Here is a 16,633-nt window from a genome sequence, read left to right as displayed (position 1 = left end):
GCAAAACTATAGCTGTGCACGTGGGTTACAAATCTTTGCATATTTCGTCGACGTCCTCTGTAAAACAAGAACGTGAAATGACCAAGCTCTGCGTAGTCTGAGGAACGCGATCGATGACGGCTAATTTTTCGTCAGTATTTCTATTTGGAATTGAACGCTGTCATTGCATGTTTAGCTTGAGCACGTTTTCAGAGCCACTGGCGTACAGAACAAATCTAGACAATGACGAATTTCGCTGGTAAAATATAAATTCATTATTGACTAGGCTTCGTCGTTGCTTAAGCTACCTAACTTTCGTGCCAATGACGTCTCATTGTACCTCGCTTGATTCAGTAAACTACTTTGTTTTTACAATGTAAGTCAATTCTGTTATCGAGACTGAACAAGGGGTCTCCATCGGCCACCAAGAATTCCGCGTACCGTAAAATAAACACCCAAAATGGATACAAAAAAATGTGGGAAGCCAGTTGTCCAAAGCATGAATATTATTCGCCGATGCTAATTTATGCACCTGGGTTGAGATATACATTGAGAGTTAAGTGTTGTCCCATGAACATAATAGGATAAATCTGGCCAGGACAGCCTGATCCGGAGCCAAGCGCACTGAAGAATTTGGACCCCACGCCTACCACCCTCCTTTGATTGGCCACGGACATTGTAAATACGCTGGCCAAGGTCTGTATATGTGTGGTCCGAGCCAAATTTAATACATGTTTTATTTTACCTGGGTGTTTTGAATGTGGTTTATTCAAAAACTAGCTAAAGCTTTCTTGAAGGAAACTTTAATTATAGTTGGTGGGAACCGAAACACCTTGGTTAATTAAGACAACATCGTTCCTAGGGCTTCCCCTAGAGATTTCCCAAACTCTAAGGGAAAACCCTGGGAATGAGTTTGTGATTAAGACTTCTTAATTCTTTGAGACACTAATTTGGCAGTTTTTCGTCAATGACGCAAAAATTTGGAAATTTCTTCACCGTCTACTGAAAGAAAGAGCCCTAACTTTACAGTACCCATTCTCCCGCCTTCGTAAGTTCGTGACGTTATCGTTTGTTGACAACGTGACGTCAAACGTCAAATATTTCGATTACCAAAATTAATATGGCGAGGTCGACTTTTAAATACAAATTATAAGTAAACTTCCGGAAGATCGGAGAAGAGAATTATTCTGAAAGAATAATGAAACCTATAACAAAAATTATTTATTCGGAAACTTCGATACCGAAGTAACACTATCAGTAAAGTTTTTAATTAAAGATCAAGTATGAGGAAAATAAGCAAGTGTGACATACTTTCATTATTCGTCATTACATTCCAGTTTATTTCTGACGCGTCTTGTTTATAGCATTCCGCGCTCGCATAATGAACAAGGCCAAGGGGCCGTGACAATATTATTCTTTGGAAAAATCCACAAATATTAACGGGGTCACATACTTTACTTAATTATCAAACAAGATTTTCTTTGCATAAGAGAAGAATACGTGTTCAGCCAGTTATTCTTTACTTGATCGCGCGAGGCCTGTATTTTAAAACAGTGGAATAAGTTTCTTTGATGCTCATAAGATTGCTATTAAAGAATTTTCACACTTCCAGGTTATTGTTTAGGGAACCTTTTGGAAGTTGCTAGCGGAAAAGGTGCATCAATAAAATTTCCCAATGTGCCCGCGGGGCATGATCTGTACTACACGCTTCTCGAATTTTTAAATGTTTTTTTATTGATGTTCTAGAGTGAAGCTAGATGGATTTAAGAAAATAATTCGAGAAACGGTACTCAGTCCAATTCACAGCTTTTCAGGCGTAATAAGAATTATCGATTGAATTATCTTTTCTATTGCGCTCTGGTGCGCTTTTGTTCCCCGTCAAAAATTGAACATTCCACCATAATACACTCAGTCAAGCATTTACTGTCATTGTGTTTGTTGAACGCAGCTAAGCGCTCGCTCCTAAACGAGTTCGACTTCGCTCCGGCAACGTGGGAAAAAAATGCGGCCCAACATTCACTGGTCGAATCTAAGAACAGCTTCTAAATCCGCTTTAAATGACGAGAACACTCCGGCTTCACAAACCAGCGCGTTCAGTCGCTGTGATCAGGTGTAAGAGATCTTTTAGGTAGCCACGAACAAGTATGGACAAATTCTTCGAACGGTTGAGTACAATCTTTGAGGTTAGTGTGTTAGTGGAGTTGGTTTAATTCGATATTCATGTACAGTCGGTCAAGAGAAATGCGTTTTCTAACCATAATGCTAAACCGCTCACCAATATCGTTTCGGCCAGCTAGCAGTTTTGACAAAGATAACTTTCCCAACTATCGAACTATCAAAACAAATTATAACTGAACGCTTCAAAGTCACTGGGTCAAAACAAGAATTCATTGCGTTTGAAAAATGTATAGTAGATCACGACTAGTGCTGCCTGTCACTGACTTCAGTCACATTTTAACTATATTTGGCTTAGCTTCATAGATGTACATCTCTAAGCAACGAGTGCCCTGCACAGTATATCACTTTAGATGTGATATTGCCCAAGTCGTGTGCTTAAATGGCATTAAGTGTTCCATTTTAATCTTCTGGGGTCATCTAAGCTTATTATAGTTATAATGCTTAGGATACACTCATTTATAAGATGGATTTTCTCTGGAGTTTGAGTAATGGTCTGTCTCGTCTGCAATTTTCGTGTCTGAAAAAAGTCACGGTTAATTACACGATTTACTCGCGTTGTCAAATGACATATTCTCCTTTGCTGTCTTCTCTGAATTTCCTGTTTGTTGGCTGAGAGAATTTGAAGATATTTCATTTTTTCAGGGACATTAAGAGACTATTTCACCTTCGAGGTTGAATTTGTCTTTATATGTCGAGGGGAAATGAGATGCTTAACTCAGCCTTTATACCATGAAATCTTATTAGTGTCTCTGAAGCTATCAGAAATGGCGGACTTACTGGAATCAAGCTTCAGTAATTGGTTCTTCCAAAGAAAAACTAAAGGTTAAACAGAGCTTAAATTAGCAGTGAGTTAAGTAACCAATCTGGAAGGGAATGTGGTCACTTTTGTCCATTAGAAACAGCTGCCCACGATCAAAAATGTTTGCCTTCTTCCAACTGAGCGACAAGAACCTAATTAATGCCTTTGAAAGGTTCAAGTGTGCTTCCATTAATATATGTTGTTCTTGGTTTCTTAGGATCCTGCTTACAGCAGTGTCAGAGACGAGATTTTCACGTCAGGTAGGCCATTGTTTCCTATTTACTTCACAAAAAACCCAACGAAGCAGTTAAGCTCTGCTGGAACTCTCGCTGTTTCTTTCATCACATGCCTAATTTAACTTGTGCACAACACAATGGAAACTATGTGGGATAGCTGGGCTTTCGGACAAAAGTTTGAATTTTATTCATTTTTATTAGTAGCACAGTACTGAAGCTCTTGCGACACAAAAATGTAATTTACTTCCTACTCAGTGCTTTCAGTAAAAACACATGTTCTAAATGGAAGGGAGGGGAGGGGGAGGGGGTGTAAAAGAATTTGACCTTGATATCAGTTTAAGGTTAACGTAGTCAGATGTTTAAATTGTTGAGCTATATTTAGTGTCCGTTGTCTGCCAATCTTGAAATTGTTTTCCTTTTATTATTTGTCGCTTCAACTATCGAGTCATTTCTTTTGTTACAACATGCAATTGTCACGTAAGGACTTGAACTGTTAACCTTTTGTCGGTTATTGATAATGTTGCGAAGGATTGTGAGTATAAACCTTTTTTATCAAAACGTAAGCCATTTAAGTTTGTGATTGGACACAAAAATGTGATTGGACACAAAAATGTTTCACACTCATGACGACGGAGTTCTGCAAAGATTCCTAATTTAATTGTGATTGGTTGATAGCTCAGTTTATTTTGTAAAATATCATTTGAAAACAATAAAGTGTATAGAGTGTGTTTTGAATTTCGCCCGCAAGAAACAGCCAATCACAGACATTAACTGGATCTCGGTAGTGTTACATGATCAGAGTGGAATTTTATCAGTTCGAATTTCGGACGTTTATGAGGGGGAGGAAGATTCGGCACGAAAGCAGAGATGTCCGTTTCCACAGCTATTTCAGAGAATGCTTGTTTATTTATTTACTTTGCTAGAGTAACACAACTTTAACAAAGGACGAGTGCTTTCAATGCTACTCAACTAGTTAGTTTACTCAGCTATTTGTCAAATGAACTTCTGGCTTACACGATGACATAGGAAAGGTATTTCAATCCAGTTCTACATAATTTCATTCCAGCGTCGGAAAAGGACTTGGAACTGGAACCCAGGCCACCCGTGACCGTAAAAAAGACACGTCTTGAAGACGTCTTTGATGTCCATGAAGAAGTCGGAAAGTAAGATACTGCAGTTATTAATATCACTCACACATCGAAAACGAAAGAACTTGAGCACAAGTAATGAACTGTATGTCATCAGTCAAAGCCGAAAGCTGAGGCTGATAACACAAGCCTTGTTTATTAAAGAAACTATCGTCTTGGTTTTGATAGACAAGCTTAAGATAGCAACTTATCCTGTTTATTAATTTGTCACATAAACTATCCAGTTATTTCTTTGTTACAACATGCAAATTGTCAAGTAAGGACTTGAACTGTTAACCCTTTGTCAATTATTGGAAACGTTGAAAAGGAATAGTAGAAGGAACTTTTAAAGACGTAAGCCATTTCGCGCGCTAATTCACGTCCGTGATTGGACATGAAAATGTTCCACACTAATGATGACGGAGTTGTGCAGAGGTCCCTACATAGTACATCTTGATCTTAACATGCAATTGTTATCAACGTCGTATTATGATTACATTATAAACCAAGCGAAAGGCGAGAATAACGAATATTGCCTCGATGTACCTCCAAATACTCTTAACTAGCATTAAAGAGTTCTATGGCGGACAGTAGTGAGTATTTGTATGTGATTTCACGCAACAGGGGAAAGTTTGGTGTGGTAAAGAAAGTAACAGAGCGCTCCTCCAAGAAGGTGTTTGCTGCCAAGTACATCCGGCTCGGCTCCAGTGGCAGCGGTTCTTCGCGAGAAGATATCATGCGCGAAATCAACATCATGAACCAGCTACACCACAAGAGGCTTGTGGGATTGGTCGATGCATTCGACATGTCCAGGAACATTGTTATGATCATGGAGTTGTAAGTAAAAGTGACTTAAGCTATGTTTACACTTGGCGCCCAAGTACAGTGCCAGAGAACAATTATCCCTGGCCACTAATGTGAACACACCTTTTTTTCCAAGTGCTCACACCAGAATTCGGACACAGTGTCCATGCCCTGGTACATGGTCTCGACCTTGTACTCGGGCACCAAATGGTACTTGGGTCTTTGGAGAACCCAGTGTCTGAGCGCAACACTATTTTACTGGTGCCCAGACACTCGAGTATGCAGGTGTTTTCGAGAAACGTGGTATAGTATCAAAAGGAACGATTAAAATGGTACAATCTTTGCTTACGATAATCACAAGCGCAAGCGACGCGTTAAAGTCATGAATTCGTTTTTTACTCACCCACGCTCCCTCGTGAAAGACTCTGTCGCGACAATCGTAAATAATTCGTTCGTTTGCACGATTTGTTTTAGTCAATAATATCATCGCCTAAATCAACACAAGGTTGTTGATTTCCGCAAAATTAATTTTTTCTATTCCCTAAACTGCATGTAGTTGTCGATTTTGATTAAACTCCTCTCTTCTGAAAATGATCTTCAGTAATCATGATTTAACGAGTAGCGATGTATTTGCAGTGTGTCAGGGGGAGAGTTATTTGAACGTGTTGCGGATGCCGATTGCTTGACGGAAAAGGAAGCTTCTTTTTACATGTACCAACTGCTTCAGGGCCTTCAGTACATGCACATGAAGAACATTGTACATCTTGATCTTAAGGTAAATAAAACCTTTCCTAAAGCTGATCACAAAAAGTTCTGTCTCTCCCCGTCGACAGTTTGCCGTGTCCTAATTAAAGTGTAATTAAGGGCAAGAGGTATGACTATTGAAATCAGTAATGAAAAATAACACCTTTGTTTAATAAATTATCTAACCCCGATACCCTGGGTACCAGAGGCTTTTCATGCGCGGTTTCCAGTTATGACCAAATCTTTATTTTCCACTTTAGAAACGAGAAAAAAAAAACTGTCATCTTGTAGTGGCTTATGGGACCGTTACTGGGGACAAAGACAAGACGTCTTATTGTCCCCATGAAGACTGTGAGATGAGACTTGCCCCAGATTCCTTTTCGTTTCTTAAGTGGCGAATTGTGACTCATTCGAATAGTTATCTCTCACGACTTTGCGACTCGTAATGTCTGTCTTCGGCCGACACGAAACATCGAGGAAAAAAACTTCTGGACCCATGGTAGAACCCGGACTTCTCGCAGTCTCAGGGGTGGTGTGGGGTAGGAAGGAAAGAGACAGCCCATGAAGAACATTGGCTTACCTTTACCTGAAACAGTGAATAGCTAGTCTGACCGCGTCACGGGAGAGATCGGCATATAAATGCTCCTAACTGTGCTTTGTGTTATTTTTAATCTCTCAAGCCTGAAAACATCGTGTGCGTCAGCAAGGATAGCTGGGATATTAAACTGATCGACTTTGGCTTGGCGCTAGAGCTCGTACCTGGTGTCCGAATGACGGCTCTCAAAGGGACCCCTGAGTTCATGGGTATGTTTACATCAGAATGTTCCTCATTAGTCATCTTATCAGACTACACATGATACTGATCATTTTTAGCATCCTCTAAGTTTGCTTTAAGTCTTACCACTATATAATTGTCTTAGTACAACGTATGTTTTTCTTAGGTTATTTTTTAGAACATTTTCAATTCTATATCCAATTTTTATGAGAACGCTATTACCTTTTTAAGCTTTTAAATTTTTTAAACATTTCAGCGTATCTTTTAAAGTAGTTAGTTTTTTTATAGATATATATTATTTATACATGCTCTTTTTATTTTACGTTATACAGGGCCCCCGTTGATACCAGTCCTGCGACTGAAGGGGTCACCCTGTTTAAATATTGATTATTATTATGTTCGTTTGACTGATTTTTGCCATAAGCAAAACAGTTCAAGATTAATCGTTGTACAACTTCGGCACTGTCACTCGGGTGTATACGAAGACAACTTTGGGTCAATAATTTCAGTGTTTTACTCGCTCTTAAACAATCCTTAGAAAATCTGATTGAATCCTAAATAAGCTTCAAATCCTTTCCAAAATGTCCAAGCGATCTGATCGCAGAAAGTAAAATGCCTTTATTTTTTTACGTTCTTTTCAGCTCCAGAAGCAGTGAACTTTGAAACCATCTCATTTGCTACTGACATGTGGTAAGTAGAACAGTAGACTTTTTGGTGAGTTGGTAAGGTGTTTTGGTCGAAAGATGGGGACTGTCTGACAAGATATAATCTGAATCATTTTCTTCAGTGTACCAATACTATTTCAAATCAAAGCCGATTTGAAAATAAATGTCTAACACAAAGCTAAAAACCGACGGGGTAATACTAAATCAAGACTAAATAAGTTGATTATGACTGAGGGAAATTGCGGCGGACTCGGTATAAACAACGAACTTGTCTGACTAATTTAGTCTAGTACTTAAAGATGCGCGATGCATTCGATCGAAACCCGGAGTCTAAACGTCAGCTTTAAATATGGCGAATAATTTATTACATATTTTTTTCAATGTTAGGTAAATCAAATTTGCGTTATATTTCTTTTAGGAGTGTTGGAGTCGTAGCTTACATTCTGTGAGTATAATTTCTATGTCTTGTAAACACCTTGGATACTTTTTGAAAACCATTTCATTCCACATATTAATATGGTATTTGGAAAATTTACTTTACAACAACCTTCGAAGCCGCATAGCAACATAAGAATTACGTGAAGTTTCTTAGCAACTCTTGTGGCGTAAACCTTGCTCTCTTGGAGACAAAGAAAATCCAACCCTTTACTTTGTTTAGCGGCGTAATGGAAAAGTCTTCATGAATCCGAGATTTCTTTTAAGAAACAGAAAACATTTTCCACGTTTGTATCAAGTTTAGCGTTCTGTCGCCGATTCATGCGCTACTCACTGTCTGTTCTGTTGTAGAGAGTGAGTTGCTTAGTAGTGTAGTTGTTAAGGATATATTGGCCACTTCTTTGCGGTTTTCAGTCCACTGTCTGTGAAGAGGATTTAGATAATTTACTAGTCGAGAGTATATTTGCACTAAAACAATTATTATTCGCATTCTTTTTCTACGCATGATAGAAATATCGAGCTTATAATCTAATCGTTAAATCGAAGTACGGCTTTCAACCCGTGTTTTTGTTCAGAGTGTATTCGAAGTAAAAAAGATCACTTACATCAATAATACTTGAATGAGAATGTAGCACAAACAACTGTGATAAACATGATATTCCAACGCAATTTAATACAGAATTTGACGTTTCGTGTGCTAGTCAACATACATTTTCAAAAGTGATTATTAAAATGCGTTGGAATACAATGTTTATCACCGCTGTTTGTGTTATATTCTTAATCAAGCTAGGATGACCAAATGACAAAAGTTTATTTGATGATGCTAACTTTCTTCATGTCCAGGCTTAGCGGCTTATCGCCATTGTTGGGAGAAGATAACAATGAGACTCTTGCCAACGTGACAGCCGCTGAATGGGACTTTGATGACGAAAGCTTTGACGTCATCTCAGACGAAGCTAAGGATTTCATTGGACAGTTATTGGTGAAAAATGCCAAGTATGTGCAAGGATAAAAAAGAATTGCAATTTTGGTCAATAAAACGACAGCGTCGGTATTGGAACTTTAATTGTTGATGGTAGCCAAATGCTTGATGCGAAAAAAACGCACGTTCAAACTGTCGAATCCACAGTAGATTCCGGCACATACAAAATGGCCGTTAAATCAAGTTGAAAACGAAACCATATAGAAACGAAATTTATAATAAACTTCTACTAAGTTTTTAATAAATTTCCGTGTTTTCTTTAAACTGCAGAAAACGTAACACAATCAAACACTGTCTAGAACACGTCTGGATGAAGGTAAAGAATTGCATTAAATGAAGTTGTTCAAGTTACGTGTAGCTCTTTATTTCTTTAAGTGTATTGGTTTATCGACGGGTTTATTGATTGATCGATTGACTGACAGTCACGGATTGACACATTGACGGATTGACGGATTGACGGTCTGACGGACTGACGGACTGACGGACGGATTGGTGGACTGACGAACTGAGTGAATGAATGAATGAATGAACGAATGTTGTTCTCTACTCAACGTGATAAAATGCTTGACGCCTACATGTTATTCTTTTCGCGTCGTATAATCTTTTTGTTATCTAGCGTAGAACTATTTTTATATTTTCTACCCTCTTTGTCTCTGTAGTTGTTTGTCATGATTCCACCTTGATTAGCCTAATACTACCAGCGGATCAGTTTTACATTTGTATCAATTTTTAAATTCACTTGAAATAAAAGTGTGTGTCAAAGTGTGTACTGATGGATTGTTTGTTTTAATTATTTTAGAAAAGTGCCTCAGCGAACGCTGTCAAAATCGACACCAAGAAATTGAAACAGTTTTTGGCCAAAAGAAGATGGCAGGTAAATCCTTTAAATGAAGATGAAAGAAAGTGTCATGATACCACTCTTTCAACAGTTAGCGCCGCCACGATAGTGAAATCCAAGATGACCGATGTACTGTATTTGTTCCTGGCCTTTAACAGTCATAACGATACACAGCCTATTCAGCTGCCTCAAGTTACACAAATGCTTCCTACACTTCCATTATTGATTTTTAATTCGCTTTATATTGATCAATTAATGATATTTATCACTAGCCGATTGATTTTATGAATTATGCGATGAATATTAATCAATGAATGAATGATTACTAACATTGATGATTTGACGTGATTTGCTAACATTAACAGCTAATAAATAACTTGAAATCAGATTAATAAACTGTTGATTATTTACCATGGGATTTTTAACGTTTAATCTGAAGTATAATCTAGAATTACTTGCACATACTTTGGCTAATTGCATAATAATTATATTCCTAATTAACCCAGCAATTATTGACTAATTTAATTGTTTTTAATCGATAATTACATGAACTTTATATTTTCACCTTACGCGATATCTCACCCAATTCCAGACACCGTCATTAGGTCAAATATTTTGACTTTCTGAGAGCGTGGGTGTTCTTGACTTCTAATTTAGAGAAAATCCAGAAACTTTTGTACAATTGCTCTAAAAGTCAATTAATCAACAGAAAATGACTCACAGTACACTTCACATAACTGACAAGCACATTATTTTTCTGGTAAATAAACATTCACTCAACTCAAATCACGTCAGTCAAATTCTGTACATGTGCTTACAGATTCCCAGCTTAAGCGCATGCGTCAATTATTCAGGGCCGCTGACTGATGACGAAATCCTCGAGGTTAGTCGAGTGTGGAAACAACTAGTCAAGAGTAACCATGATTACCGACCCGTGAATTCTGTGTTTAAACTTTGTATTGCTGTGTTCTTTTGTAGAGAATAACTCTTTTAGCGTTACTTTGGTAAAAGGTTCTTTTTCAAAGGTCTGCAGGAGAAAAGAAAGTTACACTTTTGCGAAATGGCGCAATTTGAAATTATGAAAACTACCTTCAATCAACGTTCTTTTCTCCTGGCTTGCTATACTAAAAGAACTGGGTGTGTATTTAATGCCACACGTTCAGCGCTACTAAAAATGAGGCATCAGGAGTAAGATTAAAGGGGCTATGCCATAATGTTCAAAGTCAACCGTTTGCGATGCATAAAACTACCTCTGCACGAACAAACCAAAAATTGACAGTTAAAATGATGACAACGTCATCAACTTCAATAAAGAGGGACAGACAGAGAGATTGTCTATCATAGTCTCTTTGTCTACACATTCCACAATTCTATCAACTGACACCGACCCAAGGTAAGTATTGCACGCACATACCTGGAGCGGGTATAATTGCCGTGTAGGCACAGTTAGAAACCTGGCATCACATACACAGCAATCGATCCAGAGAGCATCATACCATGACAGGGAGAGAGTCACAGTGACGTATACTCAATCCGCATCGAATTATCTAGTTTTAGGAAATCAATTCTGCAGTTGCGAGAGTTGCACAAAAAACACGGTTATCCTTGCGCAGATGCATATTTGTGATGACTGAATTTATTGACTGGTGATCAAACGTAAATGGGAAATGAATACGGAGATCGATGGAATCATATTGACGAACACTTTCATGGTTCCTAAAGTTGACAGGTTGATTCAAAAATAACTCCATCAACTCAACCAGTGAAGTGAGGCATGCTTAGGTTATTCCCGTCTGGTTTCGATATACTTTCCGTTGGACGTAACAGCTTAACCGTTGTCTTGGTTACCCTGATAGTAATGGAGCATTTCGTTATGTTCATTTACATGTGAGGGTCAATCTCTCCATTCTAAATGAACAAGGTCACTGAGGTGAATTATTAGCGTCTTACAAAGTTGTTTAATCAGTGTTATAAAATGAGTTAAGAAGAAATTTGTGTTTTAATACCTAAATACAACCACTGTGTCATATCCTCCTGTTTCTGTATTTGTAGAAGTCTGTCAACGCCCTGGTAGCTGTTCGCCGACTATCCAGCTTAGCATCTCTTATGAACGTGAAGAGCCGCCCTTCTATTGCACCGTCGTTAGCGACTGTGGCCTCTGCCAACGAAGAGGAGGAGGAGACAGCTGATGACGAGGCACTGCAAGAGGATAAGGAACAGGAGCTTGTTCGAGACATAGTGGACATGGTTTTAGAAGAAAACATTGAGCAAATCTCTATAAGTATGTGCTAGTATCTCTTTTTAATTAACATTTCTGCCTTGTTACTTTGCCTTCACGTTTGACTAATTTTCAGACATGACTGACTGACGGACTGACTGACTGACTACTGACTGACTGACTGACTGACTGACTGACTGAATGAATGAATAAATGAATGAATGAATGAATGAATGAATGAATGAATGAATGAATGAATTAATGAGTCAATCAATCAATGAGTGAATAAATGACTAACTATCGGGCCTACTTAACGACTGGCTGTCTGACTGAATGACTGAGTGACAATCGGACTGTCTGGCTGCCTGACTTGTTGACTGCCTTCTTTTTTGTGTTCAACTATCTGTCTGTCTGTCTGTCTGTCCGTCCGACTTTCCGTCCGACAGAACTACTGACTGAAGGACTGGCTTGTAGGCTGACTGATTGCCTGATTACTTTGATTAATTGATCGATTGATTGCTTATTGACTTGAACAGAGCCGCCAGTATTTACGAAAGAATTAAGTGACATCTCCATTAACGAAGGAGAAACAGTTTCATTTGAAGTCGGCATCGAAAATGACTCCAACTGTCATCTGGAATGGCTTAAGAATGGCGTCAAAGTCACTGAGGGTGAGCGGTTCTCTCTTGTCAATCACGGTGAAGGTGGTTATTCACTCACCATCCGGGATACTCAAGATGACGACTCTGGAGAGTACCATTGTGTGGCTGAGAACGATGCTGGAAGGGTGACTTGTGGTGGAAAGCTGTCTATAGAATGTAAGTAGCATTGGAACCCTGCCTTATTGATGACACCTCAAATTATGATCAACTGTGCTCCCGCACTTGACATATTCCTTTACAGTCTTGCACTGGCACTTCTGCAAATTGTTTGACGAACGTTAACTCGAAAATGTGGAGTGTGGAATGTGCCCCTAGAAAAACTTTTAAATCGAGGACTTAGAATTACAAGGCCCAAGCTACTTACAACAAGCCAGCTTTTTCACTAGGCGCTTACGGGGTTAGACATTGTGATGTTAATGTTATATATCAAACAGGAGAGACCGTGTTTTACCACATCTTCAAACACCGAGAGGAGTGTTGAAAACAAGCTTCGAGACGTTTGGAAATGTGGTTTAACACTCTAAGAAGGGAACAGAGAGAAAAAATAAAAAAGGGCTCCTAACTAAGACTCTAAGATCAAATATCCAAGCACCTTCACGGTTATCATTTCCCTTCATTTAAACTTGAAGTATTATTAATGAGGTCCAGAATTTATGTAACGAAGAAATATTGCTCCTACCACCTTTGAAGAGCTTAAAATTCTAAGGGATCCGCGATTTCTCTTCTCCGAGTTAAGGCAGGCACTCCTTAAGGTATATTGACAGCAGAAAAACACGATAAGTTTGGACACAATATCAGGAGACCTCCCTGTCTCAATTGAGGATAGCTAGGCAAATTGAGATGTATGTACCAGCTAATGTTTTGGCAGTTTTTTTTTTTCAAGGATTTATTTATTTGTCCATGATGTATAGTATATCAAACACGACAGACTGAGTTTGACCACATTGTTAAACAACGAGAAGAGATCGAGTTCAAAATATAACACGCAGCGGAGTATTTTCGACGAGCTTCGAGATGTTTGGAAACGTGGTCAAACACTAATTTGAGTGTTTGATATATCTTCCCAATCAAAACTAATGAGGAAACGGAGGAATAAAATCACAAAAATCTATGTTAATTAAGATATTAGGCATCCAAACACCGTCACGGCCATGATACTTGATGATCTACTTACGAATTTGAGAAATATTCATCACATGCATTGTACGTATGTATTTTATATAAAAAAAAGGCATACGATAGTTTAAGATACAACGTCTGTGATTAGTTTTACAACCAAATACCCTGGCATATAAATAAATAAAATACATTTATTCACTCAGTCATTCGCTCAGTCATTCATTCCTTCTTCCCTCCTTCCCTCCTTCCCTCTCTTCATTCATTCACTTACAATGAGCACCCAGTTTATAATTGGCCACCTTATCACAGCGACCAAAGAGCACGTTTTACACTATCCAACCTTTGTTTTATTTCGAACATTTATCCTTTCGATATGGTGACAAACTGAAGCAAATGTAACTTACAAAAGTTTGGTTCATAATCATCAAAATACGACAGAGAGACGTAAGAATCAAAACATTGTTGTTATGACATCATTCAAAAGTCTTTAGTCCGGATCGTCGAGGCTCGTGTTAACCAGGTGACACCATACAGGTCTGTCCAAAACTGTTGATTGATAAAATAATAATTATCACAACTTTCTTTGAGTGCAGAATGAAACGAGATCTTAAGTCTGGTGATAAAATTATCCTACCAATAAACAATGACATCTGAGGCAAAATTGAACATCTGTACTTTTCAGAGAATTTTGGTTTTGAACCAAAAATTATCAGAATTAAGAACATACTATTACTATTACACTCGCGAACGTTTTATGAACTATGGCTCTTCGATTTGATAAAAGAAAATATATTTTTCCTAGAATAATAGAACATTATCGTTTTTAACACCTCAATGCTCGATAATTGCTGAGAACACAAACGTAGTCATATACGCATTTTTTTTTGCCTGAGAAGATTTGAATTTCATACTATTTACGATCGAGTTCAACAGTCTTGCTTGAAGTGTGTAGTGTCCTAATTCAGATATGTAAATTGCAGCCCAGTCGAAAAGTGAGAAGACTGATGAGGAGGACGAAGAGATCGGTGAGTGTTTATTGAATACCGCTGATTAGCGTAAAACGCAGGCGTTTCTTTGCCAGAAGGGGGGAAGCCCTTGTGTTGAGGTCAGCCCCAGAGAACGAATAAGAGTAGGAACAGTCACAAACTAGGGGATGAGACTTTAGAATCGAAATAATGTTGCTATGACAAAGTGGAGATGAGACCTCTACAACTGGTCCTTGAACTCATTTATTTATTTATTTATTTTGTTTGTTTATTAATTTTTTATTTTTTGCTTGTTTATTTTGTTTGTTTATTTATTTTGTTTTTTTAATTTGTTCATTTATTTACTTATTTTGTTTGTTTGTGTTTTAAGATATTTATTTCGGACAATTTCATTAACGATGAAGTAGAAGCATTAACATGATATATAAAATACTTTCTAAGTGTGAATATATTTTCATTTGGCTCAAATAAACGATTTTTTTTTTCACTTTTTAAATGTTCCGCACATGTACATCTTAACAAAATTACCTTGACAATAGCTGTTGTTACAGTGGAGTCTACGGTCAAATAGTCGTTTGTTTAAAAAGGCATGAAAATGAGTCAAATGGGTCAATACAAAGCAGAATGGACCCTTTCGCCTCGTTTGCATGTCAAACCGCAGATAACTTCAATAACAGCTAATGGCTCTGATTATTCTGCACTGCCCTGTTTTCAAGCATTTAGAGCTTAGTCCCAAACATTCTTCTAAATCATTAGAACTCTGGTAAGAAATGAAACTTTGAACGTGAAAGACTTTTCTTTCTTCTTTGAAAGGGAAATGACACGACTTTGAACTTTATCAGAGTACAAAGACATAGATAAGAAACACAGAGGTTTCATTCATTAAATATGAATACAGATAAGAAACTGATGCATCAAATTTCCTAGAAATCGAGGACTTAAGTTCTTTTTTCATGCTCAACAGAAGTCCCAGTCTTCACGCAGGAACTACGCGACGTCACAGCCAATGAACATGACACCGTTACCCTTGAGGTGATAGTCAGCGGTAACTCGGCCTTCGAATTGGAATGGTTCAAAAACGCGGTTGACATCACAGAAAGCGATCGTATTTCACTGGTAAACCACGACGACGGGCGGTTCACACTCAACATCCGGGACTGCGAAGATGACGACACTGGAGAATACTGTTGTGTGGCTCAGAACGAGGCTGGAAGGGTCACGTGTGCAGGCTGGCTGACTGTTGAAGGTAAAATTAACTAAATTTGTATAAGACCTTAACGTTTAAACTCAAAATCAGCTATCCTAGGAATATCTCTGTTATTATTATTTATAAAATGATGGGTTGAGAAGAAACTTCACGAAGTTTGTTTTCGCCAGCAGTGCTGTGCAGTATTAGATAAAACAGTCTTTCTTGTTAAGCTCGCAGTTGGCTTGGATAATTAATACACGCTCAATATAAACATAGTAAAAGATTTCCAAAGTATTTAAAGCGGCAGTAAGTAACCGGTGCTGATGTTGCATACCAAGATAGCAAGAATGTTAACAAACCATAGTTAATACTGGGGAATGATTATGAACTCGACAAACTTCTTTCTTGTATGTTTTTGCGCTCTTTTTTGGCCTTTACCGTGCACAAAACAAAATAGTTGTTTACTTCGGATTGAAGAAGTACCCAATAGAAACGTTTCGGTTTCGGATATGTATAGTGTATGAGCCCCCACAAAAAGATTGTGCGCGGTCGTGGACCTTCCAACATAACCCTCGGCATCTTTGTTTGCTCCTTTGATGTTCGCCGGGCTTCATAACCATTCCCCTCTATTTGCTATGAACAAACCAAACAAAACTTCTCGTTACTTTATTCATGATGATTTGAATGAGTGACATTCCAGCTGACAGGCTAAATAAATTTTCAGTTGAAAGCGTTAGATCTGATGACGATGAAGAGAGTGAGGAATCAGAAGATGACGATGTATTTGTGCCAAAAGAGATTGTTGAGATCAGAGAAGGCAACGTTCAAACCCATTACTGTATTGAAGAGGAGGTTGGCAGGTACGCTTCACAGTTACAAAGTTCTTTTGTTTGGACT

General features: G+C 38.1%; 1 protein-coding gene across 1 annotated transcript in view; it reads left to right on the top strand.

The window, feature by feature from the left end:
- The window catches only part of LOC145494515 (uncharacterized), a 43,369-nt gene that overhangs the window by 5,211 nt on the left and 21,525 nt on the right, over positions 1-16,633 (top strand). Inside the window, exons 3-17 of the mRNA XM_081474004.1 lie at positions 3,174-3,216; positions 4,259-4,355; positions 4,944-5,156; positions 5,760-5,898; positions 6,548-6,671; positions 7,284-7,332; positions 7,726-7,752; positions 8,586-8,738; positions 8,995-9,040; positions 9,524-9,598; positions 11,615-11,843; positions 12,317-12,598; positions 14,542-14,596; positions 15,510-15,793; positions 16,461-16,596. Of these exons, the coding sequence (XP_081330130.1) occupies positions 3,174-3,216; positions 4,259-4,355; positions 4,944-5,156; positions 5,760-5,898; positions 6,548-6,671; positions 7,284-7,332; positions 7,726-7,752; positions 8,586-8,738; positions 8,995-9,040; positions 9,524-9,598; positions 11,615-11,843; positions 12,317-12,598; positions 14,542-14,596; positions 15,510-15,793; positions 16,461-16,596 (1,952 nt within the window). The remainder of the gene's footprint in view (positions 1-3,173; positions 3,217-4,258; positions 4,356-4,943; positions 5,157-5,759; positions 5,899-6,547; positions 6,672-7,283; positions 7,333-7,725; positions 7,753-8,585; positions 8,739-8,994; positions 9,041-9,523; positions 9,599-11,614; positions 11,844-12,316; positions 12,599-14,541; positions 14,597-15,509; positions 15,794-16,460; positions 16,597-16,633) is intronic.

This window comes from Orbicella franksi, chromosome 8 (assembly GCF_964199315.1).
Source record: "Orbicella franksi chromosome 8, jaOrbFran1.1, whole genome shotgun sequence".
NCBI classification, from domain to species: domain Eukaryota; kingdom Metazoa; phylum Cnidaria; class Anthozoa; order Scleractinia; family Merulinidae; genus Orbicella; species Orbicella franksi.
The sequence above is the reverse complement of the archived record's forward strand: the minus strand, read 5'-3'. Positions and strand labels throughout refer to the sequence as shown.